The sequence below is a fragment of the Fusarium keratoplasticum genome, chromosome 2, assembly GCF_025433545.1.
Source record: "Fusarium keratoplasticum isolate Fu6.1 chromosome 2, whole genome shotgun sequence".
Lineage (NCBI taxonomy): Eukaryota > Fungi > Ascomycota > Sordariomycetes > Hypocreales > Nectriaceae > Fusarium > Fusarium keratoplasticum.
In genome coordinates this window covers 2063179-2089968 of record NC_070530.1, presented here as the reverse complement: position 1 = coordinate 2089968, position 26790 = coordinate 2063179, and the positions used below count along the sequence as shown (strand labels likewise).

At 54.0% G+C, this 26790-nt stretch overlaps 8 protein-coding genes and 1 pseudogene across 9 annotated transcripts, besides 1 other annotated feature; 5 read left to right on the top strand and 4 right to left on the bottom strand.

Moving 5' to 3' along the window:
- Window positions 1–330: 330 nt before the first annotated feature.
- NCS57_00256800 lies at window positions 331–1476 on the top strand (annotated as a pseudogene). The gene is made up of 3 exons: window positions 331–902; window positions 959–1040; window positions 1108–1476.
- Window positions 331–1476: a sequence feature.
- Window positions 1477–1780: 304 nt separating this feature from the next.
- NCS57_00256700 (uncharacterized protein) lies at window positions 1781–5082 on the bottom strand (the record flags this gene model as incomplete). Its single annotated transcript, XM_053052596.1, has 6 exons — window positions 1781–3428; window positions 3477–4022; window positions 4070–4182; window positions 4233–4675; window positions 4724–4938; window positions 4988–5082. 6 exons carry the CDS (start codon window positions 5080–5082, stop codon window positions 1781–1783), a joined length of 3060 nt encoding a protein of 1019 aa, XP_052917842.1.
- Window positions 5083–5993: 911 nt separating this feature from the next.
- Window positions 5994–7397, bottom strand: NCS57_00256600 (Peroxin-12; the record flags this gene model as incomplete). The annotated part of the gene is made up of 1 exon (XM_053052595.1): window positions 5994–7397. Exon 1 carries the CDS (start codon window positions 7263–7265, stop codon window positions 5994–5996), a length of 1272 nt encoding a protein of 423 aa, XP_052917841.1. The 5' UTR covers window positions 7266–7397.
- A 231-nt stretch (window positions 7398–7628) lies between these two features.
- On the top strand, window positions 7629–8370 carry NCS57_00256500 (4HBT domain-containing protein; the record flags this gene model as incomplete). Its single annotated transcript, XM_053052594.1, has 2 exons — window positions 7629–7904; window positions 7957–8370. Exons 1-2 carry the CDS (start codon window positions 7758–7760, stop codon window positions 8368–8370), a joined length of 561 nt encoding a protein of 186 aa, XP_052917840.1. The 5' UTR covers window positions 7629–7757.
- Window positions 8371–9032: 662 nt separating this feature from the next.
- NCS57_00256400 (F-box domain-containing protein) lies at window positions 9033–10998 on the top strand (the record flags this gene model as incomplete). Its single annotated transcript, XM_053052593.1, has 6 exons — window positions 9033–9227; window positions 9280–9378; window positions 9448–10074; window positions 10157–10409; window positions 10478–10634; window positions 10686–10998. The coding sequence occupies 6 exons, from the start codon at window positions 9033–9035 to the stop codon at window positions 10996–10998; spliced, it is 1644 nt and encodes a 547-aa protein (XP_052917839.1).
- Window positions 10999–11393: 395 nt separating this feature from the next.
- On the bottom strand, window positions 11394–14597 carry NCS57_00256300 (uncharacterized protein; the record flags this gene model as incomplete). Its single annotated transcript, XM_053052592.1, has 3 exons — window positions 11394–13293; window positions 13347–14204; window positions 14260–14597. 3 exons carry the CDS (start codon window positions 14595–14597, stop codon window positions 11394–11396), a joined length of 3096 nt encoding a protein of 1031 aa, XP_052917838.1.
- Window positions 14598–21637: 7040 nt separating this feature from the next.
- On the top strand, window positions 21638–22296 carry NCS57_00256200 (SAP30-Sin3-bdg domain-containing protein; the record flags this gene model as incomplete). Its single annotated transcript, XM_053052591.1, has 2 exons — window positions 21638–21838; window positions 21973–22296. 2 exons carry the CDS (start codon window positions 21638–21640, stop codon window positions 22294–22296), a joined length of 525 nt encoding a protein of 174 aa, XP_052917837.1.
- A 1268-nt stretch (window positions 22297–23564) lies between these two features.
- NCS57_00256100 (uncharacterized protein) lies at window positions 23565–25276 on the top strand (the record flags this gene model as incomplete). The annotated part of the gene is made up of 3 exons (XM_053052590.1): window positions 23565–23750; window positions 23805–25057; window positions 25111–25276. 3 exons carry the CDS (start codon window positions 23565–23567, stop codon window positions 25274–25276), a joined length of 1605 nt encoding a protein of 534 aa, XP_052917836.1.
- Window positions 25277–25802: 526 nt separating this feature from the next.
- NCS57_00256000 (J domain-containing protein) lies at window positions 25803–26631 on the bottom strand (the record flags this gene model as incomplete). The annotated part of the gene is made up of 3 exons (XM_053052589.1): window positions 26485–26631; window positions 26389–26432; window positions 25803–26331 (listed from the first exon to the last, which is right to left on the bottom strand). The coding sequence occupies exons 1-3, from the start codon at window positions 26557–26559 to the stop codon at window positions 25803–25805; spliced, it is 648 nt and encodes a 215-aa protein (XP_052917835.1). The 5' UTR covers window positions 26560–26631.
- Between the last annotated feature and the right edge of the window lie 159 nt (window positions 26632–26790).

Genomic DNA, 26790 nt, shown 5'->3' with positions numbered 1-26790 from the left:
AAGACTCACTCTTGCTCTACCCTTTCATCATGGCTCTCATATTTACATGAGATACCACATACTCGTCTCAACTGTCCTCTCACCCTGTGGATTCCTCGCTAAATATCTACTCCGTAATACGGCGTGTTCCAATGGATCGCTTGGCCACCAGCAGAGGCCCCCCTAAATGTCACCCTGGTACCACCCCGCAGTGACGCTAGAGGCTCGGTACCCCGTCGTCACCACCACAACCAAGCTCCATCATTCCCTGAAGCTCCATCTCACTCAGCATCACCTCGATTCTTTACTCCTGCCGACTCTCAATTAGACACTCGCTCAATTGGCGCAGTTCACGCTTTGCCCTCCTCGGAGGCTCATCACCAATCCTACAGTATCGCCATCATGGGTCTCCTCACTTGTCTTCGCCTCAGGCGACGCAACCAGTGGGAGCCCATGACGCTCATTGACCACCTCCTCTCGTCGCCTCTTACATACCTCTCTTTTCTCTTCTACCAGCTAGTCCTCCTCCTTCGTGGTCGTCCCTTCCATCCACCTCGAGACAAGCCCGCCATCCGTGTTGTGTGCATCTCAGACACGCATGACCTCACCGTCGATATTCCCAGGGGCGACGTCCTCATCCACGCTGGCGACCTCACCAACGCCGGCACCGTCGCCGACATCCAGAAGCAGCTCAATTGGCTCCGCGCGCAGCCGCACCCTGTCAAGGTCTTCGTCGCGGGAAATCACGACAGCTGGTTCGATGCCAAGAGCCGACCCGAAGAGGATGTTCGCTCTGGCGCCAAGCCTGACATGGATGGATTGATTTATCTTGAGAGCGCATTGACTGTGCAAAAGATCAAAGGCCGCACTATTTCCATCTTTGGAGTCCCAGACATTCCAGAGATCGGTCCCAAGGAGTTTGCGTGAGTCCACCAACCACTGTATCTGCGATTTTACACTCAGACGCTGACTCCTCTAGCTTTCAATACACCAATGAAACTCAACCTTGGCTCAGCAAAGTTCCCCCTCAAACGGATATTCTCATCACCCACTGTCCTCCAGTAAGTTTTCTCGCCATCTCTCTCATGACGACTCTCCCCCGTCAACTTCAACTTACACCGCTCTCAGAAACATCACCGCGATCTTGGTCTCGGCGACAGCCATCTCCTCCGCGAGGTATGGCGCGTAAAGCCCCGTCTCCACGTCTTTGGCCACGTCCACTGGGGCCATGGTAAAGAGTCTGTCTACTTTGATGATCTCCAGGAGACCTATGAGCGCCTCATGTCACGTCCCCGCCGCGGCCTCATCCGAGACTTTATCCCCAACGAGACGTGGCTTGATATCCTCCGTCTTGTGATCCACGGCCTTCACAGCGTAGCTTGGAAATGGCTCATGTCTGGTCCCGGGAGCAACAATGGCAGCCTGATGGTCAACGCAGCTCAGATGTATGGAAACTCAGGCAAGGTAAAGAACCGAGCCGTTGTTGTTGACATTTAAAAGCCAAGGCGAGTTCGTGTACTTGTATAGAAGGTCCCATCATGGCCACATCATGACAGGATCACCAAGCGTCATGGTGGAAAAAGCGTCAATATCTCGTCTTTGCATTAAGATTTATATGTAGTGTTCCAGTACTTCGTAACGTAACCAAGACAAAGGAAAGAAAATGTTTGCAAAGGGTATACCCGCCTTACCGATGCCCGCCTCTCAACGTAATCACCCATTACATCTCGCATAGAGACATTAAAGAAAACCAAACAAAGGAAACGGAATGGTTTGACAAACAGTCATGACATCTCCCCCATCACAGTAACATCGCGAATGACAGGGCCACAACCACAGACAGCACGATGCTCATCTTGAGGCCCTTGGTCGCGCTCCACGCCTCACCAACAACCACGGGTTGATCTGGTACCCCTGGCGTTCCTGCAGCACCAGGTGTTGCAGCAGCCGCGTTGGCAGGTTCTGTGGGAATAATAGGTTGATCGGGTGCTGTAGGCTGCGCGGGAACAACATCTGGGATGACATTGGTGTTTCCAGGAGAGTCGATCTGTGAATTGGCACTGTCTGAGGGCCGAACAACAACAACGATCGTCTGCTTTTTCGTCCTCGTCACCACAAGATTGTTGTCCAATGTCTCCTCGGTTACCACCTGGATGGTCTGGTATGAGGTCAGGACGGTGGTGATCTCAGGTGCTTGAACCTGGTTAGGCTGGGTCGGCTGGGGTTGGTTGTGAACAACTTGCTCTTGACCCGGCTGTCCCTGATTAGACTGATCTTGACCAGACTGTCCTTGATCAGGCTGCTGTTGGCCAGATTGGTCCTGATCCGACTGCCCATCAGGTTGTCCTTGATTGGATTGTTCCTGGTCAGATTGATCTCGGTCAGGTTGTTCCTGGCTAGACTGCCCTTGGGCGGACTGTACTTGGGCAGGTTCCTCTTCATCAGTCTGTCCTTGGCCAGGCTGTGGCGGATCAGACTGCTCCTGGCCAGATTGTCCTTGATTAGGCTGTTGTCCATCAGGCTGTCCATCAGGTTGTCCTTGACCAGACTGCCCCTGGCTAGACTGTCCCTGGCTAGATTGGCTCTGATCAGATTGACCCTGGCTGTCTTCTCCATTTCCAAGCCGATCTTGTTGAGACTCGCCACCATTTGGCTGGGCCTGGCCGGTACTGCCTCCCCTCGCCGGCACAGTAACAGAGACTGTGATGGGAACAGTCAAGGTGACAGCACTCTCGCCATTAGCACCACAACCATCGCACTCGACCACCTTTGTCTCCATTGGCGGCGCCATCAACCTGGGTGTCTCGCAATCGCAGTCTTCGTACAATAAGGTTATGACGCTCTCTTGCGGGACAAGCGCGGCTGGATCCGAGGGGAAGACTGTAAAGTAAGTGACTGTGGTCCTGACACCGGGACGGTTCAGGGTGGTCGCTCCAGAAGCGTCAGGCTCGACAATGACTTGAACTCGGGTGTTGACGTTGGGTTGAGCCAGGTTCCCGATAGCTCGAGTAACAGTCGTCACTTCAGAGGGGCCGAGTTGAGTGATGACACGAGTGACGGTAGAGTCAGCGAGGGTATTCGTAACCACTACGACCTCCGTCACGTCATCGGTGACTGCCGCGGCAGTCTGACCATCAGAACCAGTCTCCCCAGCCAGGTTATCCGAATCGTTCAGATCAACTCGACCACTGGACGTAGATGGGCGAGATGCTCCCATGCCGGGCGGTGGCTCGGGCGTCTCCGTGTCGGCGAGAGAGGCGTAGACGGTGAGGAGAACACTGCTGGGAGCATCTCGACGGGCAGGCATCCAACGACGGGAGTTACTGGTGCTTCTAGCAGCAAGGCCACCACAGAGCTGCTTGTCATTGCCAGGACATGGCACATCACAGTCGCTCTCATCGGCGACAGCACGAGTATTGGCGTCGAGTCTATCGGCGCAGTAGCAAGTTCTACTATTGTTAGTATCCATGTTCACATATAGGAGGCTAAAAACTCACTCTTCGTAGACGCCGATATATGTTGAACCACCACAGGCCTGGATACAGCTCTCAATGGTCATATCAGCACTCTGGGACGTTTCGTCAAAAGTTAAGAAACCAGTTCTTGAGCCAAAGCAGCCAATGTATGAATAGTTGCCGATACGATCAGGGTTGACTGAGCTACCACCACCTACCACAGGAAGAGGGCTGACAGTCGGGCTACTGGTGCCCTGCCTGGGGATAGTGACCATGATAGTTGAGTGAGTCGTCATAGTCTTAGTCATGGTAGAGGTCGATTCCCCTGATGTTGTCTGGTTCGAGAACATGGTTCGACGAGTTGAGCTAGAGGGATTGGCCGAGCCAGGCGTGTCGAGACCGCTGGGGTTAGGTCCGTTGGGTTCGCTGGGGTTGGGTTCGTTAGGTTCGTTAGGTTCGTTGGGATTGCTGGGGGCGGCGACAGGTGCAGTTGGCGAGATGTTATCTGACGACTCTTTGCTAGAGGGGAGAACCGGTGGGATGGTCTCATCGCGTGAGTATACATCGATGTAGGCGACATCCCAGTACCTATAGTTGTCAGTATCATACACTACAAATCAAGCTATTCAACTCACGTATTCTCAAAGGCCTCGGGGTTATTGGCGACATATTCTCTACAGGTAGGTGCCAGGGCTCTACACGTCTCAAAGCTCTGCCAAGTTCCCTCGCCATAGTCGCCACAGAAGTTCTAACAGAGTCAGCTCAGCCCTACCAACTGTCTTTCAGGTAGAAACTCACAATATTGAGAACAATGTTCATATCATGGTAAAAATCGTCGACATTGCACTTCCTCCCTCCAAAGAGAGCCTGTGGAAGCCCCCATTTCTTAGGATCAGGTCTCTTGTCTTCAATATCGGCAGGGATGGCGCCGCGTGGGAAATGCCAGATTTTGATGTACTCGGAGTCCCACTCCATGGCGTAGACTCCTCCATTGGCGGCATTGAAGCCATCCCCATAGGACGAAGTATCACTTGAAGGTGGATTGAAACCGCATCCAATGTTGTCCGTACCTACAAAGCAGTCCAAGTTTCGTCGTTCGCCTGAAAAGAGGTCCTCATCTGCAGGGTCTAGTTGACAGCCCTCGGCAGTATGGCCAGACATTGTGTTGGTGTAAGCAAGGTTGGCGCCTTCAATGATGTCGATCTCGCCGCCCGAAGGCCAGTTGGGGCCATAAGCCCAGTCTATTGGATGTCAGTGTGAAGCCAAGTATAATTAACTCAGATACATACAAGCTGGCCAAGTACCACATTCTGACGGCGGCATGTGTAGAAAGTCGGCGATGAAGAGGCCATGATGAAAGGCCTGTTTACTCTCGAGTCGAATACTCGGTCTTCCCTCATTGAGTCCGTACTTCTCGGTATTGTCAACCCCTAGGCGGACGACTTGCGAGAAAGGTTCAACCGAATAGAGACCAAGGTCGAGGGCATCTTCCTGGCTTTGGTACCTATTCTCACGTTAGCCTGCCAGGCCATTTATTCTCAGCGAGTACTTACTGAACAAATCCATTGGATAGATCCATCCCATTATGCCAGTTGAACCCAGACAAGAGTTCCTCTCCAATATAGGAGGTATTTAGGGAGTAAGCCATACCAGGCCACACAAATGAAACAACAAAAGAAAACTGAAGAACAGACCAAAAGGAAAGGGGAGACTTCAGAAACTTGTTTGGAAGATAGATAGGATCAACATTTGAAAGCAACGGCGGGCATCAGCGCCTTCTTTTAACCCATTCAGTCGTCCTTGCCTGGGAGCGGCGAGCCCACCATGGCCGCATGAGGAATTCGATGCCTGGCTGGGCAAAACGTCTGAATGCATACGTCTGCGAGGCTGACGACGATGAGCCGTGATGAGACACCACGAGACTCTTTGAGCCAAGGCTTGAGCACAATGGTCAGGTTATGGGAAAGAGGATGCTATGTGAGTAGACCGACCTCTTTGTTTGCCATCCCATACATTCCACCGTCTCAACATTGCGTTCAAGTTTCTTGGGTCAGTTGCCAAGAATAGGTAACCAGAAACGTTCATCTTTCGAGGAGACGAGTTGGTGAGACATTTGACTGATAGTTCGGGTTGCGAGTCGGACGTTAAGTGAGACATGACATTCCAGGCATGTGGATGAGCAGGTTGGTAAATAGATGAGACACTAAAGGGCAGCACATAGCTCGGTTGAAGTGCTACTTGGCAGTATAGTAACATGCAAATAGGTAACAGGATGTAATATCCAAAGAGATTCATAGTAAAAACCAATGCTCTAAATGCATTGTTTGTCATATCATCAGTCTCATGATAGCTTCATGATCTTCGAGTGGAAATAGAATTATGCCTCTGATGCATCTGTACTGGTGTCACATTTAAATTAGATTCCAGTATCAACCCGAATTGAGACTCGATCAAGCCTCCTCAATTAAGGGTGAAACATCCCAAGACGCCCGGGTATTGAAAATTGCACGCTTTTTTTCCCACCCAATTCGCGTCCTCGACGCATGCAGCTCGCTCCCTCTATACCATGATCCGTCTTAAGCCCTCAGTTCCGCCCAGCACACGCTTCCCAGTGACCGCGCACCTCCCTGCTCCGCTCTCCCACTTTCCTTCGTGGGCCTCCATGAACTCCTCCTGTTTCGGGTGTTGTCCTTCCAGCCACTTGTGGATGCATGTGTAGCAGTAGACGACTCCAGTCTGGCAGGCTGTCGGCGTGACAATCTCGTCAACGCAGATTGGGCACAATGCCGAGTCCTCCGGGAATGGGACTGTGAAAACAGGGAGCAATGATGGAGTGGCAATGGGGGCATCTTCGGCTGAAGGAGTCGTCTCGCCCTCGTTGGTTGTCTCTTCGCTCTTCTTCTTATCTGATCCTCCCTTGCGACCCAGCCCGGATATCACGGGTGGAGGGAGATCAACACTCTCTGTGGCCTTTCTTGATAGTTGCTTTGCAAAATCAGACTGATACCACCACTCTAGAAACTTCAATGCAAAGATGCTGGTCGGCAGCAGAAGAGACAGGCCAGAGAGTAGCCGGGGTCCCATCTCACGAGGGTTCAGCAACGAGCGCAACCCAGGTCTATGTCCCCTCTCGGGTGTCTGGGTCAGGGCCTCGATGGCCTTGTAGTCGGCGCCCGTCATCCTCCGCACACGAGTACCTATCAGCCACATGAGCGGGCTATGGTACTTGCTACCGTCGAAGAGGTAGGCAAGGTTGAAGGCCAGCATGGCAAAGTAGTAGCCAGCATTGACGCTCGGGTATATGTTCCGCAGGAACCATCGGTAGTAGTACAGGAAGCGGTCGCGAAGAGTCGGGTTATCGGGCATTCGCGTGTACGCCGCGCCGAGCAGGGCTCTGGGCGCATTCACCTCGTAGCTCTCGTCGAGCTTCCGCTTGAGATAAGGGATACCGACGAGGACGAGCAGATTCTTCCACACGTCCTTTGTGGACAGCTTCAAGGTCTCGCGCACGAGATCAGGGGCCGACATGCTCGCGCGGGGGACCTCGGCATGCAGACCCTTCTCGCGCTTGAGGCCATAAAAGTGTTCTGTAAAGGAGCCGCCGCGGGTTCGCAGGTAGTGGCGCTCGACGAGCAGCATGGCGGCGGCGTAGATCTCATCGAACGAGTTTAGTATGCGCAGGAGGTATCGCGGGTGTCGATGGGTCGCGATGGTGAGGAGGTAGCGGAGGGTGGGCGGGAGGAGGGCGTTGAGCTGCTGCTCCGAGAGAACCTCGAAGAGGGACGGCTTCTGCTCGTCAAAGGTGCCCCGAAGGGCCGTGACGAACTCCATGAGGTTGCTATAGATGCGCGACTTGGGGGTATTGATGGATTGGGGTGATGAGAAGCTGGGACACGCGAGGTGAAGAGTTGCACGTGGTGGATTCGCAGATGATGGTCGATGATGGTGGAGTTGGGAGGTGGATTGACCCCCGAGGAATTATTAGCGACCCCAGATTCCGACCGCGATCTATTCCCTTTCGGCGCGTTGCCGTTGGTGGAGGCCGGGGCCGCCTGTGACGTTGGCCGATGTGCCTCGGCAACTTCTGGCGTCTTTCCTAGAAGGGGTAGTCATCAGCAGTTGGGAATTAGTTATATCAAGCGTAGTTATCAGCTTTTATTGTTAGTATTTGGGTATTTCTCTTGGCTCCTAGGTAAAAGGTTTCTCCTGTTCATCTACCTCGGCCGCTCCCAATTCGGCAATAACACGGAGCACTCTCGATATCAACAACATTCCCCCATCATCACTCACTCACCATTATCACATTATCACTCATTCATCATAATGTCTGACACACGGGACAAGAACCTCAAGGCGGCAGCCGAATCTATGAAAGGTCATCGAGAGGCAATCCTAGGAGGCAACCCCGAGGACAAAGTCAAGGCATGGCTTCAGCTCACTAAAGATGAGAGTGGTCATCTCAAAGCCGGGGTAAGCAATGACCTGCATCTCATAGAGTACATTTTCTAACACGCATCCCCAGGACTGGATGCACTCCCTCATCCCCCATCTCTCCCTGGTGTCCGTCAATGCCGAAGGACCTCATCCATCGTGTGTCTTTTCTTACACAGTGCAACCCGACAACTGTAACCGCCTCAGGAACTTGCATGGAGGATGCGCGGCTACTCTGTTCGACTGGTGCACCACGTTGCCGCTCGCCCTGGTGAACCGGCCTGGATTCTGGCTGGGCATGGGCGTGAGCCGCACCCTCAACGTCACCTACATGAGGCCGGTGCCGGTGGGTGAGGAGGTGCTCATTGATTGCGAGATTATCCAGGTCGGCAAGAAACTGGCAACTCTGAGGGGAACGATGAGAAAGAAGAGTGATAACTCGCTGCTGGCTGTTTGTGAGCATGGCAAAGTGAATATCGATCCCGAGCCAAAGGCCAAGATATAGATTTCATACGTCAAGAATCTCAAGGGTCACCTGAAGGTCGATGTTGGGGAGGTTGCGTGAAGGGGTGAGATGGTCCTCCTCAGCTGGCAAAAGGCAAGGTGTTCATATTGAATGCAGCTGCTTAATGCCCTCCATTAATGTTATCAATAATATTGCATGGATATTTTGATGTGTTTAAATGAATTGTTAGACTTAAATCCCAAGCCTCTGTTGCAGATATTATTGAGATTGTTGTTGAGATGCAGGTTGATTCCAGATTCCCCGTTTAGGCAACCCAGATAACATCGAAATATATCACCCACGAATAGCACTATGACGCGTACACTGCAGGATATTCACGTGTGCCAGTCCAACTCTATTTAAACATTATTTACGAACAACTTACTTATATTATAACCGCTGTCAAAGAAATCCTATTCTCAAATTCTACGGTTCTCGTGTCAATCTAGGGTAGCGCTGCCGTCATCTCAAAACCCCCACCTGCAAGGACGTTATCCGGCTCCGGACGAACCGCTTGGCTCTAACGTTAACCTCCGCAAACCAAACAGTGGAGGCGTACAAAGGCCCCTCCGTTAAGTCCGAAGAACTCTCGAGTACAACAGAAACCCCGTCGATATCGTCATCTTCACCTTTGTTCACCTCTTCTTTCACTCACCTCTAAAATGGACGACGCCTTCTTGCCCGGCGCTGGTGAATCCAAGCTCCTCACTCTGCTCCCCGCAGAGGTGTTGCATCATATACTGCAGTTTCTCCCCCCCGCCGACCTGGTGTTGAGAGTGCCCTGCGTGTGCTCGGCCCTGCACGCCTTCATCAAAGGGAACCGTAACTTGTTCCGTCAGGTCTACCTGGATGTGCTTGTGCGTGCATCTTAAGAAATCCCACCCGGAGATGATGGTTAATGAGATGTAGGATGAACCCACTGATAATACCGGCCTGAACTGGGAGCAAGAGGTTCGAGATCTTGTCCGACTTGAGACGATATGTAATCGCCAAGCTGCGGCGGACAAGGTAAGATTCAAGCGCATCGCCCTCAGTAGCCGTCTTGACCACTAGAGAACATCTGCTGAAACTCATCAGAGACACGAACTGGACTTTGTTCACCACATCGTCACTCACCTCCTCAAAAACGCCTCTCCCTCAGATGAATCCGTCAACCCCTCCCGCACACACGCAACCTCGCGCAACGCCGCCCTGCTGCAGCGCATCTTCCGCGATGGAACCACGTCAGAGGCCTTTCTCCAGCGCTCTTCTCTGTTTGAGCGTGTTCGTGACCATCACCACCACTCAGCATCTGCAGCCCCTCAGTCAGTAAATGCGGACCGTAGGGCCATTCAGCAGAAGAGCGCTCATCTTCACTGCCTCCATGGGCGGCCGATTTTGAATGCGGGCCGTCTGCGCTCTCACAGGACTTACCCATTTGCGTGCTCCAAGGTGTACGATATGCGCGAGTACACCATGAACTCCAGATGGGGGCCCTTTCTGGCTGACGGTTCCGACGGCGTCGACTGGGAAAAGGTCGAGGCCATCCTCGTGGTCCTGAGCAACAACGTCGGCCCCAGACGCAAGGTTCCTCAGATATTTGGTGAGATCTGGGACAAGCCATTCTCCGGCTCCTGGTCAGACAGCTTCAAAGTCCCTCCGCCGCGCGATCTGACCTCCCTCGAGGCGCGCGATCCCTACGGCGTCACAGGCACATGGTACCGCGTTTGTTGCCCCCCCTCATCCCTCACCCCCTCATTATTTTTCAATCTCATGATCTGGGCGAGACTGACCAACAAGGCACCAGATTGTCTGCTTCCTCGACTACAGCGACTTCTTCGCCTTCAACTTTCCTGATCACGATTTTGTCGCTCCTGATGCGCCACGACCTGCCCTTGATGTCGGCGAGGCCACTCGTTTAATAATGCTCCGTCTTCAGGTCACATCCATTCAGAACCCCGGGCCGGACGATGGACAAGATTTGCCAGTTGTGCACTTCAAAGGCGTCTCGCGATCCCTGGATGACTCGTTCGACCACAACGCCAACTCAAATATCCGAGGTAAGTCTCTAGTTTCCTGTCTTGGCCAGTTTCCATCATGACTAGTAGCATGAGAGCTAACAAGTGAGCATTCGCCTCGAAAGGTACCGTCCGTCTAACCCGGGAGGGAGAAGTTCGTTGGACAACCTTTTCCATCTTCCATGGCGTCGAACGCTGGCGCAGCGAAGGCGTCCAGATCGGTGGCGTGCGCTCAGCTCGTGGTGTCGTGGGCAACTGGTTTGATAGGTATGTTTTGATTATCTATCCAGTCCTCAACAGCTACTTACCCCAGCGCAGGGACTATGATGACCATGGCCCCGCTGGCCCTACGGCGTTCTGGAAGGTCGGAACTGCTGATCAGGTCGCTAACATGGAGGATGACCTCTTGCCGAATGCCCTCTTCCTCCCATACGCAGCTCTCATCGACATGGATGCCGAGATTGACCTCGAGGCCGACATGTCTTATAACTCTGACGACGAGGACGATGAGGATGATGACGACGACGAGATGGACGGAGAAGAACTGTCAGAATTGCTACATGATGCAGAGCTACCTCTTACAGATGTCGGTGTTTCCGACTTGATAATTGTTCATCACCAACAACTATGAATGAATTGGCATTGTTAATTTACTAGAATAATCGAAAACATCATGGACACGGGCAACATATCACAAGCTACACGATCGAAACATCAGAATGAGTGAGGATGGCGAATGCGCCCATCAGTTTTGTACTTCTCCTGCAACACCGAGGAGCTAGAAAGGAAACGCGCTGTCGTCAAGACATTGGGGGTATTCTAAAATACAAAAGCAGCCCATCATATCAAGCCTCCCACCCCTTCTAATCGCGACGTGCACGTCGCTTTCATCATCAAACGTCTTGTCTCAAATCCATCATGCCCTTCCCTTGTGTCCTATATATTCCATCTCTTGATTCCATACGCCAATTTCCGTGTATCCTAGTATATGTGTCCCCACGCCTTCAAATCACACCCAACCCCCTTTTAGTGTATCGTACCGCCCTGATTGAGGATGATGCAGTTGTTCAATAGAGTTGCCGCTTCGTGCAAGAGCTCCCACCGTGTCCCCTCAAAAGTGTCCTTGAGAATCATCAGGAGTGCCGTGTTCGCGTTGATTCCCGTCCTGCCCTGCAAGTTGCCTGGGTTCTCGATGGTGCCGAACTTGATAAAGTAGTTTCTCATGTGTTGAAGTTTCTCCTGGCGATTTGTTGGTAGCGGCACCTCCGGACAAGCTCCCTCAAGAGCAAAACCGTAGCTCCAGACCACCAGCGCCGCAAAATACAGCACCCAAGGTCGGTTCAAGAGAACGTCATCACGCGCATCGTACGGCTCATCCAGATGGTAACCTCCTGCATGTGCGGGTGTCACCTGATCAGGGGCCAGCACAGAGCACAAGAACTTGAGCGCATAAAAGGCCGCATCTCTCGCTCGAGCGGAATGGGCCCAGTGGTCCTTGATACGCCTCTGAGCGCTGTTGAACTCTTGCGGGCCAATAGCACGGCCAAGAAGACGCTTCGCTCGCGCAAACATCTGGCAATCCACAATGTCCGCATGCATGGCCATGTGCGCCAAGTGGTGCAGAACCGTACGGCTCTCAAACACAACGTTGAACTCGTTTCGCTTCAGGGCGTCATCTCGATAGGGATCCGAAGATTCGCTACGATCCAGATGCTTGTCAAAGTCAACCTTCCACGTGTCGTACGCGCGAGTAAGTGTGGCACGCCATCGGTCTCGGCCACCAAGAGCCTGGATAATACCACCGCCCAGCACATTGACTTGAAGATCCCGCTGATGCATGTGCCACGAGACGCTCAAGAGGCCTGCCATCAACACGGTTCTCCCGAATGAGGTTGTGTGTACCTCCTGAGCGCTCAGCGTTCGCTTAAGACCCTCCAAGAACGAGGTCGGCTTGATTCCGTTAGACATCAAGTTTGACTCGATCCGCCAGACCTCAGAGCTACTTCCAGCCCGCCACATGGATTCGTCACAGGGAAGGGGTAGTCTCATCTCGTGAGCGACCATAACCGCCGAGTGGCCAAACATAGTAGCGTGAATCGAGTCGACAATAAAAGCGGCAAAGGCTGCGCGCCTGGTCGCTTCGTTCGTAACCCAATGCTCCCACCACTTGTCGGCAGTTCCAGTCGAGCTCGATGTGGACGACTGCCGTGATCCGTTGGACCCATCTCGAGGGTTCGGCGGTGAGTCCAAGGCCGATTTTCCGATCAGAGAACGGCCTCGCCGCATTAAAGTGATGGTGGTAGCATGGTGGATATGAGCTCTCTCGTGTAGTTCTCTTGACGAGTACATCTTTTCGTAGAGCTCAAGAAGAATGAGAGCTTGGAACACCCATAGCTTCGCAGGAGGCCGGAAGCTGACGTCCATGAAGATGTCCCAGCGCAAGTGCCAAGCAAGGAAGTTCGAGAGCTGAGCGCCAGCCTTTGTCACCTTATGCCCATGCGTTCGATCCAGGCACGCAGCCCCGATAGCCATCATGGAGAGCAAAAGGAGGTTTGGTGTCTTGTCAGGAGAGAACGTTGGCTTGTGAAGGATAGGCATCTGGTCGCTGAAGTGATACCAGTAAGAGCCAATGTATGCCTGCATCATCCTCTTGCTGAGCATGTGGTCGTTGTTCATGCGGTCGCCCTCAAGAATATCATCCCACTGGCGTTCGGATGGAGAGTGCTTGTTGTCATGGAAGCGCTCCCTGATGAAGTCGAATAGCTCCTGACTCTTCTCCTCAGATATTGTCGCTTCTGGTACTTGCTGATCCAAAAGATTGTTGACGGCCATCACTTGTTGAGGAGCAGTCGGGAAATACCCCATCGAAGCACTGTCGGTGCCGAGAAGAGACATATTGAACTGGTTACCTTGCAATTCACTGTAGCTGAAATCATGTCAGTCCAAGAATCCCAGATATTCGTGTTGCGTGATACTAACTTTGTGTAGCTTGGGCCGACTACCGGGGTCATGGCCTGGCCGGGCGAATTGAAGAGATATGCCATAAAGTCCTCGGGCATGCCGACGTAAGGTGACTTGTTGAGATCGCCAGCTTCTCCAAAGACAGGGACAGTCGCGGGCATAGCCATCTGATCCAACATCATCAACTCACTCGCCTGGGTTGTTCCAGGCTCCGTGTACTCTGCCGAGGTACTGGTAACCGAGTTCTGGGGGTTGGAATATTGTGCCGGAGGCAGGTTCATGGGCATCACATTCTGCTGACTGACAAATGTGCTGGCCTGGGCCATATTGTTTTGCTGGTTTGGAAAGACCTGCTGGTTTGCGATCGGCGACATGACGTTGAATGGTGTGTTAGTGGCCGACATTGACTGTCTCTGTGTCACCGAAGGGGACTGTGGCTGGCTAAGCTGGGGTGTGCGGTTATCATAGCCCGGGTTTGGAGACATGTAGTTGCCCAAGCCGTCAGGTAGTTGCCCATTTGGATACATCCCGGTGGGAGTATTTGCCATGGGCGAGTAAGGGTTCCCGTTCGCGTCTAGGGCTGTTTGATACGGGATGTTGGAGGGGTGAGCCTTTGAATAATCGACCGGGTTGCGATTAAACTCGGGCGAGTTCGTACCAGCACCAACTCCCACTCCAACACCGGCACCATTGCCAGGAGCAATCACCGGGGCGATATTCCCTGCTACAGAGTCCCTCTGGTTGAGCTGAGAGCCTTTTGCGGCATGTCTGTCCATATGTCGCTTCAGCAAATCTCCTCTCACGAAAGTTCGCGTGCAGTTAGGGAAGTTGCAGTGGTAAGTCTGCTTCGAGTTGTGATTTAGCTGGTGGCGGTACCTGCGTATCGTTTGTCAGCATACAAGTCCAAGTGTTGCACTGGGACAAGACATACAGATGCTCTGCTCTTGAGTAGCTCTTCCCGCATCCCTCAGCACTGCACTCAAATCTCTTGTCGAGCCCTTTCCGACTTCGTCTCCGTTTCCTGGCCGGTCCAGGGCCGTCCGAGTTGGAGGACGCGCCGTTTTGGCCGTCATGGTGGCCTTCAGCCTTTACATCCTGCTCGACGCCCTCATTCTCGAGTGAGCGACTTCTTTGCCGACCACGGCCGGAAGGATTCGATGCGTCGATGGGCGAGGGGTTCTGGGCGTTCCCCATTGCGCCGGAGCTAACCGGAGATATGGGGAGGATCTGTTTCAGGTCGTTTGGATGTGAGGCTAGAATCGATGCCATGACCTGAGGTGAGGATGGAGGAAAACGGGGTCGAGAGCGGCGCGGGACGGGTGTCGAGAGGAAGGGTCAGATGGCCCAAGGTTGTGAGCTGTAGACAGGGCTCCACCAAGGCAGGCAGTCATAAGCCAGAAACGACGGGGGCGCGAAGGAGCAAGCTCCAGCAGTTGAGGCTGCACAGTCGCAAAGTGTCGCGGCGGCGTTGCCGCAGAGGATGGCGGGGTTGTGACAGCCGAGGGGCCGCGAGAGTGGGACAGGGCGGAAATAAATCGATAATTGCTTCGTTTAGACCCCTACGGATTGATGATTGGATGTTGCGCGTGAAGCATGACAGCGCGAGGGGATCAACGCCGTCGAGCTGGCGGGATGCGTGAAGAAGAACAGCAGCGCCGCAACGGAAGGTCGGCGTGCGGCGTCGAGGTCTTGGACTCGGGGTGGCCCAAGCGGATGGGTCGAATGGGAGCTGGACTGGTTCCTTAATGTCAGCAGGCGAAGTCAAGAAGAGGTGTCGCGTGTTTTTGCGGGTAAAATGCTATGCGAAGTGGATCGAGTAACGACAGGCCAGCTTTGGGGAGACCGGGATGTGGGCCGCAACTGGAGACTGGGTGATGCCGAAACGGCGTGGAGACCACTTTTTAGTCATGGACGCCGTGATTCGCCGTCTTGCCTGCGTCTTCAGCTTGTGACGTACGGAGGCTGCTGGGAGAGGCGTTGTCGAGGCGCGAGTGAAGCTTCGGCTGTCTTTGCAGTCCTGCCTGGGCTATGGAAAAGTCCAAGATTTGGGTGTAACAGTCGGCTAGAATGCGGAGACTCCACGAGACGTAGTGGAGAGGAGAACCCTGGGAGGGAAAAAAAATACCCTTGTCCGGCCGGCAGGCAAGCAAGCAGGGTCGAACGATACACAGCAGGGACTCGGGCGGGTGCAGAGACACAGAGATATATCCAGCGCGACGGTTGAAGGTGCTCGACGTTGACGGGGAGTGTATAACAGCCCGTTGTTGATGAATGTCCAGGCAACGGCAAGCTGCATTGGCGCTGCGCATGCAATGGACGGCGGACGGATACGGCCGTTCATGTGGAGTCGGGAGATGACCGAAGGAAGAGAAGAGGGACAGATGTGAAATGCGACAGAGGCCGAGGTGATACAAGATATGAAAGCACACGAATAGTTACCTTGGATGTATGTATGCGATGATGTGCAGGAGATGCAACACTGAACAAGTCGAGGCTGAGGCAGATGCAAAGATGGATGGCTGATGAGATGTGATGGTTCACATGAAAGTGTAAGGACTCGAAGATCGAAGGGCGGCAGGACGTGACAGGTGAGATGAGGAGGCGAGCGAGCGAGGACCGAAGGCGTCTTTGGCCGAGATGAGATGAGATGAGATAATGATGGCTGAGATAATCAGGAACCACGGCTGCGTAAAATGAAACGGGCCGTCCCCCAAATAATAATAGCTCAGGCACACGCAGCAAATGCAACAACAAGAGCCGCCCAGAAACCAAAAGAAGCAACACAGACTCTCCGAGGCTTCGAAAAAAAGGTGGGATGGATCAAGAAGTTGCTCTGGGGAAGTGGCAGCAAGCGGAAACGCGTGGACGCGGGTAGGGTGGGGGGTTCAAGAGGTTCTTTATGGCAGAGCCAGACCCCTTGGACGACAGAGTCTCACCAACCGTCCAACCTTTAAACCCATCACCATCACCATCACCCCCAATCCACACCCAAGGGTCCCAATGTCCAATCCGAGCCTCGACAATCGACAAGCCTCTGCCCTTTTCGTACCAAGGCCTTGCCCTCCTGGTAAAGCGCCCGTCTGCCCTCCACTTGCTCCTCCACCCTCGCCTCTCCATTGCTCCACCTTCGCCTCTCCACCCTAACTCCTTTTGCTCCGACAATGTGCTTCGTCTTGCGCGCGCACGCTCGCTCACGCCTCTCGCTGGCTACCACCTCCAACCATCAACCCTCCATTCCGTCTCCGCTCGCGACTAGCGTCGCCTCGTTCACGCCCTGGCCTGGATGTCCGCCCGGCCTCCGATCATCGTCGCCTTGATCTTAACGATTTGGCCCATGCTCCCGCAGCAGGCAGCCTCGACATTGGCATCTGTGGACAGAGCAACATCTCGAGTACGACAAAGCTGAACAGAAAAGGGCCGTCCAGACTCGGTAGTCGGCCGGGGGGGCTGCGGACCCATGACCGGGGAGGGGACGCCGGCAGGGGTGTAGCGCTTTGTCAAAGACTCTTTTGCTCGCCGTGGCCGGGCATCCATGATCCTTCCCTGACGATTTGGTTGTGCACTCATGGCTCGACGCCTGGACCTCCCACGGTCGACGGTTCCATGTTGCTGCATGGAGACCAGCAGGGAAACCCGATGCCGGGTTCTTCCTCAAGGCACCGCACCGCACCATGGAGCCCTGAAGCTGCGCTGCGCCCAAGAGTATGTACTTGATCCGTAATGCTCATGGTCCTGTTGGTGGCTGATGGCAGTTGGTATGTTCACTCTGAGACATTCGCATGGGGGTCAGCCAACTGTTGGTTCCTCGCGATGTGGGCTGTGGTGGTGTTGACCGTCCTGGTCGTTGGTGCTGCCTGCCATCTTTCAGCTCGATGCGCCTTGTCCTTGATATACACGACACTACAGGATGGGTCGTCTACAAGCAGACCAGTCTGTGCTCGCTCCCGCCGTCGCGGGCAACCGTTGTTGATGGATGACGCCTCGAGCTTCTTCTTGACCGGCTGGTCAGGCTACGATGGGGCTAATGTTCGTTCCCTCGCTCACGGGCCACTTCGACCTGGCGCTGTCACGTCGCCGCACAGCACCGGCCCTTGCGTGATGGGCTGCTAGTCAGCGGCCCGCTCTAGGCTGGCTGCTGGCTTTTCATCAGCATCAGCAGCTCGTTGTCCGTGGCATGAGCAGTGGCGTGCCCATCTGTACCCTCCTCCCGGGTCCTCGGGGTGGAGACACGGCATACGGACGGACCACATACGGACTCCTGGGATTGTTGATGACGCCGGCGCCTCCACGGAGACGGACGGACGCATCTACTAATACGTTCGGGACTGAGTTAAGGCGTTCATAGCCCCTTGAAATGCCATTTGGCATGAACCGGGTTCATCGGCAATCTGGCGCTTGGTCGTGTGCCAAAGTGCCCGAAGAGAGCCCTGGACAAAGCAAGCAAACCAAACATGGATCTATCAAAGCAACTGTAAATGACCACCGCCATGGGCACGCCGGTACCGGTACTGGGGGACTGAGACATCCACCACATGAGCGGCTCGCCATGCGTGATGATGCTCCATGACAGCGAGCCGCCACCGTACCTCGAGGTCTTTGCGCTCAACAGAACAGAATATGGCTGGTTGCAGCCATTAGGTATCCTGCAAATGCGTGATCCATATGTCGGCACCGCAACCCCAGGTCAAGGCCCTGCATTTATGAACCAGGTGTGGTAGCATGCCATGCCTCCCAGCGTCCCCTCGGTCATCGGTGTGGGTTTGTCGATCGCTGATCTGCACCAAGACTCAGAAAGGGCGTCTGGCAATGCTTCGCCGAGCAAGGCTGGAAACAATGCCCCATCCAAGCTGAAGTGGCTTGCGGTGAACGACATCGGAACCGCCGTGCTCTTCGAGAAAATCTTGCGATGGCACATCCTGGCCCGGCTTACTTCGGATTGTTCAAAGTTGGACGCACTTGCTGAGGACCTGTCATTGTGCTCCTAGGGATCTCAATAGACGTCAGCGCAGCACACAATGAAGCCAAGCCAATATCGAGATCTTGGACGAACGAATCCGCGATTGGCAACTGGGCAGTCACTAATTGGACCCAAGCGTGCCGTCAGCCTCTGATATGGCCCTCGAGCTTTCTGTTACGAGAGGGATTCGAGAGAATGAGGCTGTCGTCCATCGAGTTGGAACTGGAGCAACCACCACGACAGCCAAGGCTCCAGGCGGCTGAGTTAGTGGGGTGCTGGCTGATGCTTGGGCGGCCAGGGTGCGCCATTTTCTCCAACGCCCAACGCTCACGCGGTTTGCCAAGGCCCAGCGGCATGGTTAACGAGGAGGAGACTGCAAGGGATTGGCACTTCTGACGAGCATGTTCCCCTGGACCCTGCGAATAGAGAGTTCCAACTGACATGGGGCACAGGACTGACCTCCACGATGATCTGATGGTCCGGCTGGCAACCAGAGAGCTGGAACACCAACTTGTCAACCAAGTTAGATGACAGGCTGCCGGAGTCTGCCCGTCGAGACCGAGATCGGTCGACCTGTTGTTCGGTAACCATTATGGCTGCACTAACTAACATAGTCAGGCCAGCCCAATCAATCTCATTTGCTGCTAGTCTTGTTTCGAGACAGCCCATTAAACCGCTGACCCAGCGGTTCCATCGAAGGCCCAGAGAAACCAGGCATGAGTGGATGCAGAGATGGTGGGATTTGAGAGCTCGCTGCCCTTTCATCGCCTTAGCGCCAGCAGGTCGCCTGCTAGAGTGGCCCCCCCCAGATTCTCGCTTCTCCACAGCGGCCGGCACGTTTGGCTGGGAATGCTGAATTGCGATGTACCCAGACAGCCCTGTTGAACGCTGCGTCTCTCGCGTCTGCAGCTATTTCTTAGGCACTCAGGACCATTATAATCCGAAGAACCCTGATTTGTTACCTCCTGGGCTAGCAGTTGGGTCGCAGCACCCCTTTCGACTGATCCTTATCTGCTGGAGATTGATTGGACCCCTGATATCATATACATACAGACTGAGATTTTGTCGGCTCATCGAAATAGTTATACCGACGTAATGAACCCAAGGCCTGGATTCTGGGGTCTGGGGTCTGGGGAAGATGGCAATCAGTCACTCGCTGCCGCCTCCTTCGCATGCACGTTGCGTGTCTGCCCGCGGCAAAGCACATGGTGCCATGACCCCCGTGACGAATTTCCCACTTGGACGTTGGACATGTTTCGAGTGGAGGGATCGCCACATTGTTCGTTGACGAGGGACGATGTTATCCCTGCATGAACCGGTGGCATGCTAAAATCTCCGTCAGCAGTGGTCCACCGATTGACTTGTACCTACATCGAGATGAGGTTGGAGAAAGCCTCATCGTCGAGTTGAGATTACGAGGACACTTGTGAGCCGTTGCCCAATCGGCGCAGGAGATGGCCTCGCAATGTGCCGAATGTCGACTGATGGGCCGGCGGCCATCTATGCATCGAGCGAGTTGCAGTAGTGTGTCTGTATCCCAGCATGCAGAGGCTTGACCAGACTCCTCGGTGGCCCGGATAGTAAGGTGTTTTAGGCAAGGTTGGTGACCCAACCATCGGGTGGAAATGCGGCACTGGAGGATTAGGGCGTTACCGGAGAGAGGCCAGTGAAGGACGAACTCGAGTCTCAGACGCCGGCAAAGTAATCAACGGCGTGCTACGGTTCATGATTTGCCGAAGCATGGCCTTGAAGAAGCAATTCTCCAAAGCCACATGGTTTGGACAAGATGCAGGTCGACGAAAAGGAAATGCGCTTTGGGGCGCCCCGTCCCGTCGGATCAGTAGTGGAGAATTGGGCCCTGGATCTTCATCCAAGTGCTGGGCGCAGCTGAGATTGGCGGCGATCGAGAGGAGGCTAAGATGACGAGGCGTGGGAAAAGCTCAAGGCCGCGCTTTGCGAACGAGTTAACAAAAGATGGATCGGAGATATCACACAGCGATTCCTTGGCCTCGGCCTCCCGACCCACACGGCAATGAAGCTTTGCAGCGTGGGGATCGTGGGGGTTATTGCTGGAGGAGATCCACCAGAGCGTGGGAGGCCATGATGGGATGAAACTTGGAGCGTGTTGTCAGTCACATGGAGGTCTCGTGATGGAGTTAGAGACACCCATATCCATGCGTTGATGAAGAGTGCTTATTCATCAGCGCCCTCTTTTTTGATTCCATGCCGGAATTTCGAGTCCTCACGCTCCGAAAGCTCCGAGCTTTGCTGCCTCTCCTGCATCTCGGACGCAAAGTCCCTGGACCCTGGAAAACAAGTGACCACGGTAGCTTGCCTTGGAGAGCATGAACAGACGGCGATGAACCAACGTCTTTGCACCTCACGAGCCTCTACAGATCCAGAGCGCATGGCGAATACGAGATGAAATTCTTGGCTCACAATCTCATGCCTCATCTCATGGAGCAGCATGTATCGAATTCTTGAACAGATATTCAAGAATGCCTCACTTCGACATTGTTCATGAGGGGCAGAAAGAAAAGCGGTTCAGGTGATGGAAGTGGCTGGGAACAGATGGTGCACTCAGTCCCTGGCAGCGGCAGTACAGACGCCGTCGCTCCGTATTCCCGCCTGGGCGGCCACATGACGAGGACGGTTTCTCCATCTACCTACTTATTTTTCGACATCGCCCGTTCGATTCTTGACGCCTCCTAATAAGAACGAGAAAAGGAACCGTCCCCCTTTCCACGCCTCCCCAAGACTAGATGGATGCAAGATTCTTTCATCTAGCCCTGCAGAATGGCTTTCACTGTCGACAAAGGCCGGAATAGGGGCGATCTGCGCCAGAAAGCAAAGAGAAGCGCTCTTTTGGCAGCTTCCACGGGCTTGTCCGACGGTTGAACCACCGGGCCGGACCCTTCTTTTTTCGCTTCTGGACCCCAAATTCCTTCTGTCCCTTTAACCGTTTCTGGTCTCCTGGGTGAATTATGGACGAAGGGGAAGATGGCACGAGGGAGCGTGGGAGCGAAGTGGCCCCACTCATGCTCTTGACTCTGGCCTCTGGCTGGTGAGATTTTCTCTTCCAGATGCTGTGACGTCGGAGCTTGGTGCGGGCGGTGGGCGGTAGGCGATCAATCCAGCACGCGCCCCAGATCCCCGAAAATTGCCCATACCCACGCCCTCGCTCACGGTCACGCCCCCCGACGCCGGCCACTTCTCCTCCTCCTTCTCCTCCCACAAACCGTCGATCGAAGCTGTACTGCTATGTGACCGTCTGCTCTCTGCGATCTATTTGCCTGCTGTCTAGCACGAGTTCTACACATTTACGCACACATCAGCGCAGCTAGCCTTCATCATGCCTCCAGCAAAATCCTCGCGAAACCACGACGACTCCAAGGCCGAAGGCCCCAATTCCAAGGAAAAGGGCGGCAACGGTCACTCTTCGACCAAGATGCGCCGGGGCGCCAGCCAGCAGAATCACTCTCATCTGCGCGAAGTTACAAACGCTGCTGCCATTCCTCCTCCTCAGCCTGCTGCTGAGCCTTCTCCTCCTAGTGTTGGTCACCCCTCTCCGTCCTCGCACCACGATCCTCTCCAGCTGTCTCATGGAGCCCCTCCCTGAGCCCTCACAGCTGGCTCCCCTCTTGTCTATTGATTATCATGGAACTGACTCGTTTTCTTTTCTTACAGCTACAATGGACCACTTTCGAGCGAGACATCCTCCATGCTTACCGTCGCGAGCATCGCCTGAACACCCCGAGCTCCTTCTCGAACCCCTACCGTCAATGGATTCTCTCGCAACCGAACGGAATTGGCCTCCATTCCCCAACCATGGTTCGACGCCAGCAAGCTCGTCGCCAGAGCAAGGACAAGCTTGCTCTGGCCGTGCGCAAGCATTTTAACGGAATGGGTGTGCAAGAGAACGACGTGATCGTCGACTTTATTTACAAGATTCGTCACGACACCACCCGCATCTCGAAGCCGTACTCGGCCCCGACGGCGACGACGAAATAAGGTATTTTTGCATGCAAGGCTTTTACAAGCAAGGGACGGGCACATTGGAACGGAGTTTTTAGGCGTTGGACCATGGCATCACCAAGCGCAGTCGCTTCGGGACGACTTTTGATTTTTTACGCAAAGCTGCATAGGCAGACAGGCACGTTTGCATTGGTCGCATGCACAGGTTATAGATGGGTATTGGGGGTTTCGAATTACATCAGATACCATGACGAGCTGGAACAGAGTTGTTTTTTTTATGCATACATGCTACTGTCTTTCCCCCCTGAGTCTCTCATACGTATTCGCTCACAGAGAAAGTGCACAAGGTGATTGTGTTTTCGAGAGCAAAACGGTGTTGTGGGCGCTTAGTGTCCGAGGCGCCCAGATCCCTGAGCTGACCGGTTGCGCCTGACGACCGCACACACCAACAAATACCGGGTCTAATGCGTGCCATCTTGCTTTGGAACTAGACAAATAGATGTTCACCGAGGACCTTGATCAACTTGTAGAGGTCATTCTGTAGGCCACTTCTTGAAGACGACCTTAAAGTAGAGAGCTTTGATCGCTGGCTACAGCTGGTCCCAGCGCTGGTCGGTGGCCCCAGCATCGGGGCCGGCGCCTTGCACTTAAATCATGTTTCAAACCTGTTCTTACGTGGTATAATAGAGAACATGAGCCAAGCAAAAATGTTGGTTCGTAAATAGTAGATCCGTTTACTCAGATGTGAATCAATTCCACTGAATATTGAGACACCTCTACCAAGAGCCGCTCGGCTTGTGACGGTGTGAATACCTCGGGGTAGTTTCGGCATAAGTTTTCTTGATTGTTCAGCATGGCCGATATCGTCACCCGCTGGAAGATCGTCAGTTGTATAATGACTGCACTTGGAGATAGATCAAGCAGCGCAAATAGTGTTTTTGCCTGCAATATTTCTACCTCGCCTCCTCTAGTATTTATTGATGCGAAAGTTGAACATCCCCCATCGGCTTTGCATCGGCATTTCGCCTGTTCCTGAATTCAATCGCCTCTCAGCCAATAACTAGCCGACCTTACAAAGCAGGTGATCCGGCGTCGGCCCTATGACGAAGTTTGGTGGATGTCTGAGGCACCAAAAGCTCGGCTCAAGCCCGGTTGGGAGAAGCCTCGAACTTCAAAGATTTTTGAGGAAGCACGGCGAAGCTATTCCTAGGTACTAGTTTGCCTTGTAACGTTTCCCCCTTTTCTTATTTCTGCTCCTCGATATTTTCTTCGTTTTTGGGGCAGATGAATCACTGTGGTACAAGATGAATCCCTGCCTTCTGTCAAAGGCCGCGGCTCCCGCGCGCGCTGCCCTGGCGCAAAGCCATCTCTGCACCTCCAAGATCCAGTGCTTAAGCAAAGGCGCACAGTTGCATACCGCGGCATTGCGCATCGGTTCCCGGGACCGGTCATCCTTCAAGAGAGATACCCGAGTCCCCTCGACCAAGCGGGTGAGTAATTCTTGTCAATGGATCAGCCCGGCATTTCTGATCTTGTGTAAATAGTTGTTCCACGCCACAAACTCGGTCCAGCAAAAGGACCCCTACCAGGCCCTCGGAGTCAGCAAAAGCGCATCCGCCGCCGAGATTAAAAAGGCATACTATGGCCTAGCAAAGAAATATCACCCTGATACGAATAAGGACCCCACCGCGAAGGACAAGTTCGCCGAGATCCAATCCTCTTACGAAATCCTCTCCGATCCCAAGAAGCGTGAGCAATATGATCAATTCGGTGCCGCCGGCTTCGACCCCAACGCAGGAGGGGCTCCCGGAGGCGATCCCTTCGGTGGTGCTGGAGGCTTCTCTGGTTTCGGCGGCTTCGGTGGACAAGGAGGATTTGGTGGTTTTGGAGCACAGGGAGGGTTCGGTGGTGGGGTCAACTTTGAGGATATCTTTTCGGCATTTACTGGACAACAAGGATTCGGCCGCCGTGGACGACAGCAAGCTTATCAACAAGAGATCCTGGTCGGCGAAAATATCGAAGTCCAAGCCAGCATCACCTTTATGGAGGCCGCCAAGGGCACGAGCAAGACCATCTCCCTCACACCGCTCAGCACATGCGGAACATGTACAGGCAGCGGCATGAAGCCCGGCGCCTCGCGAGGTGCTTGCAAGGCTTGCAACGGAACAGGAACCCGTGTTCACTTTATGCAGGGAGGTTTCCAGATGGCCTCTACCTGCGGAACCTGCGAAGGCACCGGCTCGACCATCCCCAGAGGCTCCGAATGCCGAACATGTTCAGGAAATGGTGTGGTGAGGGAGAAGAAGACGATTACCGTGGATATTCCAGCTGGAATTGAGGACGGCATGCGACTCCGCGTTGACGGAGCCGGCGACGCTCCCGCTACCGGCCGAACCGCCGACCCCAATGTTCGCGCCCAGAAGGGAGACCTATATGTCTTTGTGCGTGTCGCCAAGGACCCCAAGTTCCGTCGAGAAGGATCGAATATTCTTTATACCGCCAACATCCCTCTCACAACCGCTCTGCTAGGTGGTCAAGTAGAGATCCCGACGCTGGATGGCTCAGTCAATGTCAAGGTCTCTACTGGTACCAACACCGGTGACAAGATGACCCTGACCGGCATGGGCATGAAGCGTCTTGGTTCTCGACGTGGTGGCAGTGGCGACCTCAAGGTCGAATACCGAGTCACCATGCCCAAGTACTTGAGCGCCAACCAGCGAACGATTGTTGAAATGCTCGCAGACGAGATGGGAGATAAGACGGCCAAGCGTGTGATGAACGTCGGCTCTTCTGCAAGGTGAGTGTCCCCGCTGCAGGGAAGCCGTCGTCGACCTGCTAACCATGCCCAAGTGTTGACCCCAACAACCCCGACTCGCACAAGAATGAGGGCTTCCTCAAGTCGATGTGGCACACGCTGACCAACAACCCGGCGCACCAAGAGGAACTTGGCAAGGGCACCGAGGGTGAGAAAAAGGAGGACCCGAACAAGAAGTCGGATGGCAGCAGTTCGAAGTAATGAATGGCCTGTATCATATGAATTGGAAGACCACGACATACTAGATGGGGAGCGCATTTGCTGGTGTTAAAAAGGTTGATATTATTTGTGTATGGCGTCGGCGGAGGTCACGACAAAACCCGACGACTCGTCTATGTAGATCTGCCAGATCTGTTGTATACCAATCCTGTAGTATAGAAAGAGGGGGCTCAAAGCTCCATCGGAGGCCACTCCCCTCATGAAATTGTAGTCGCATGACTGAAGGACAAGACTGTGGTCCTCTGATTGCTTTGAGTGAGTGCTACGCGAACATGGACATGTCATTCCACCATATGTAGAGGCCGAGACATCACGTTGACAGCTTCATACTCACCTTGGAGACCGTAACAAACCTCTTTGAGTGGGACGAGGAGCATGGCCTGTTGGCGGATCTTGTCTGACTTGATTAGAGTCCAAACCGTTGTATATCATCATTTAACTCACATACCAGGCATCCATCGCATAGTTGTCCGCGTAAAACTCCATTGCAAAACCCCTTTCATCACCCTCAGCCGATAGGCTTGAGCTTCTTCTTCTTCTTCTTTTCGCCCCCAGATTGCCCCTTCTGAAATTGTCGCCAGCTGCTGATCCGCTCATCCCGGGTGGCCTCCCAGTCCTGCTCGTGCTGGCGCTTCCGCTTGCGGTCCTCCACCTCGGCGTCGGCGCGGCGCTGTTCGCGGCCCTCCTCCTGCAGCTGGGCCTTCATCTGCCGGCGGCGCCGGTGCTCGTTGTCGATGAGCACCTCGCGCGACTTGTCGCGCCACATGCGACGGAACTCGTCCGTCTTGAGCTCCTCGCTGTCCACCGTCCACTTGTTCTCGCGAATGAGGAGCATGCGCGCGTCCGCGATAGCCTCGTCTAGCCGTGCGCGATGCTTCTCATCCATGAGCTCTGTCTGTGCCTTCTTGAGTCGGTCGAAGGCGTCGGGCGCTAATGGGTTCTTTGTCTTGTCGGGATGGATGAGTAGCGACTTCTTGCGGTAACAGATTTTGATATCTGAGTCGGGGACACCAGGCTGGAGATCTAATACAGCATAGCTATGTAATGATCAGCTTAATTGTATATCGATGGCCATGCGTCAGGCCAGCACTTACGCGTCGAGTCGAAACGCCTTCAAAATTCGGTCTATCTCTGCATCCTGTAGCTGGATTAGCGGTGGTCATGATGTCGATGCGCCTCTCGCAACGAACCTTGTCAAACTCCTTGGCCTCAGCCTCGAGGGCATCAAGCGCATCCTTGTCTTCTTTTGAGTCTTTGCCGGCCATTTTGATACTGAGATGTCTGATGCGATGTAGTATTTGTGGTTGAAAGAGTGAAAGGAAAGAACAACGGGAATGGGAATGTAGGTCAGCTTGGGTGTTGGTTGCGGCAGGCGAAGCCGGAGGGAAGGGACCCACTTACCCCACGAGATAAGATAAGACACCTAAAAAAAAATATTGGCTGGTCGACATTGAAGCTCTCACCATCCGCTAACACTTGAACAACCTCTACAACAT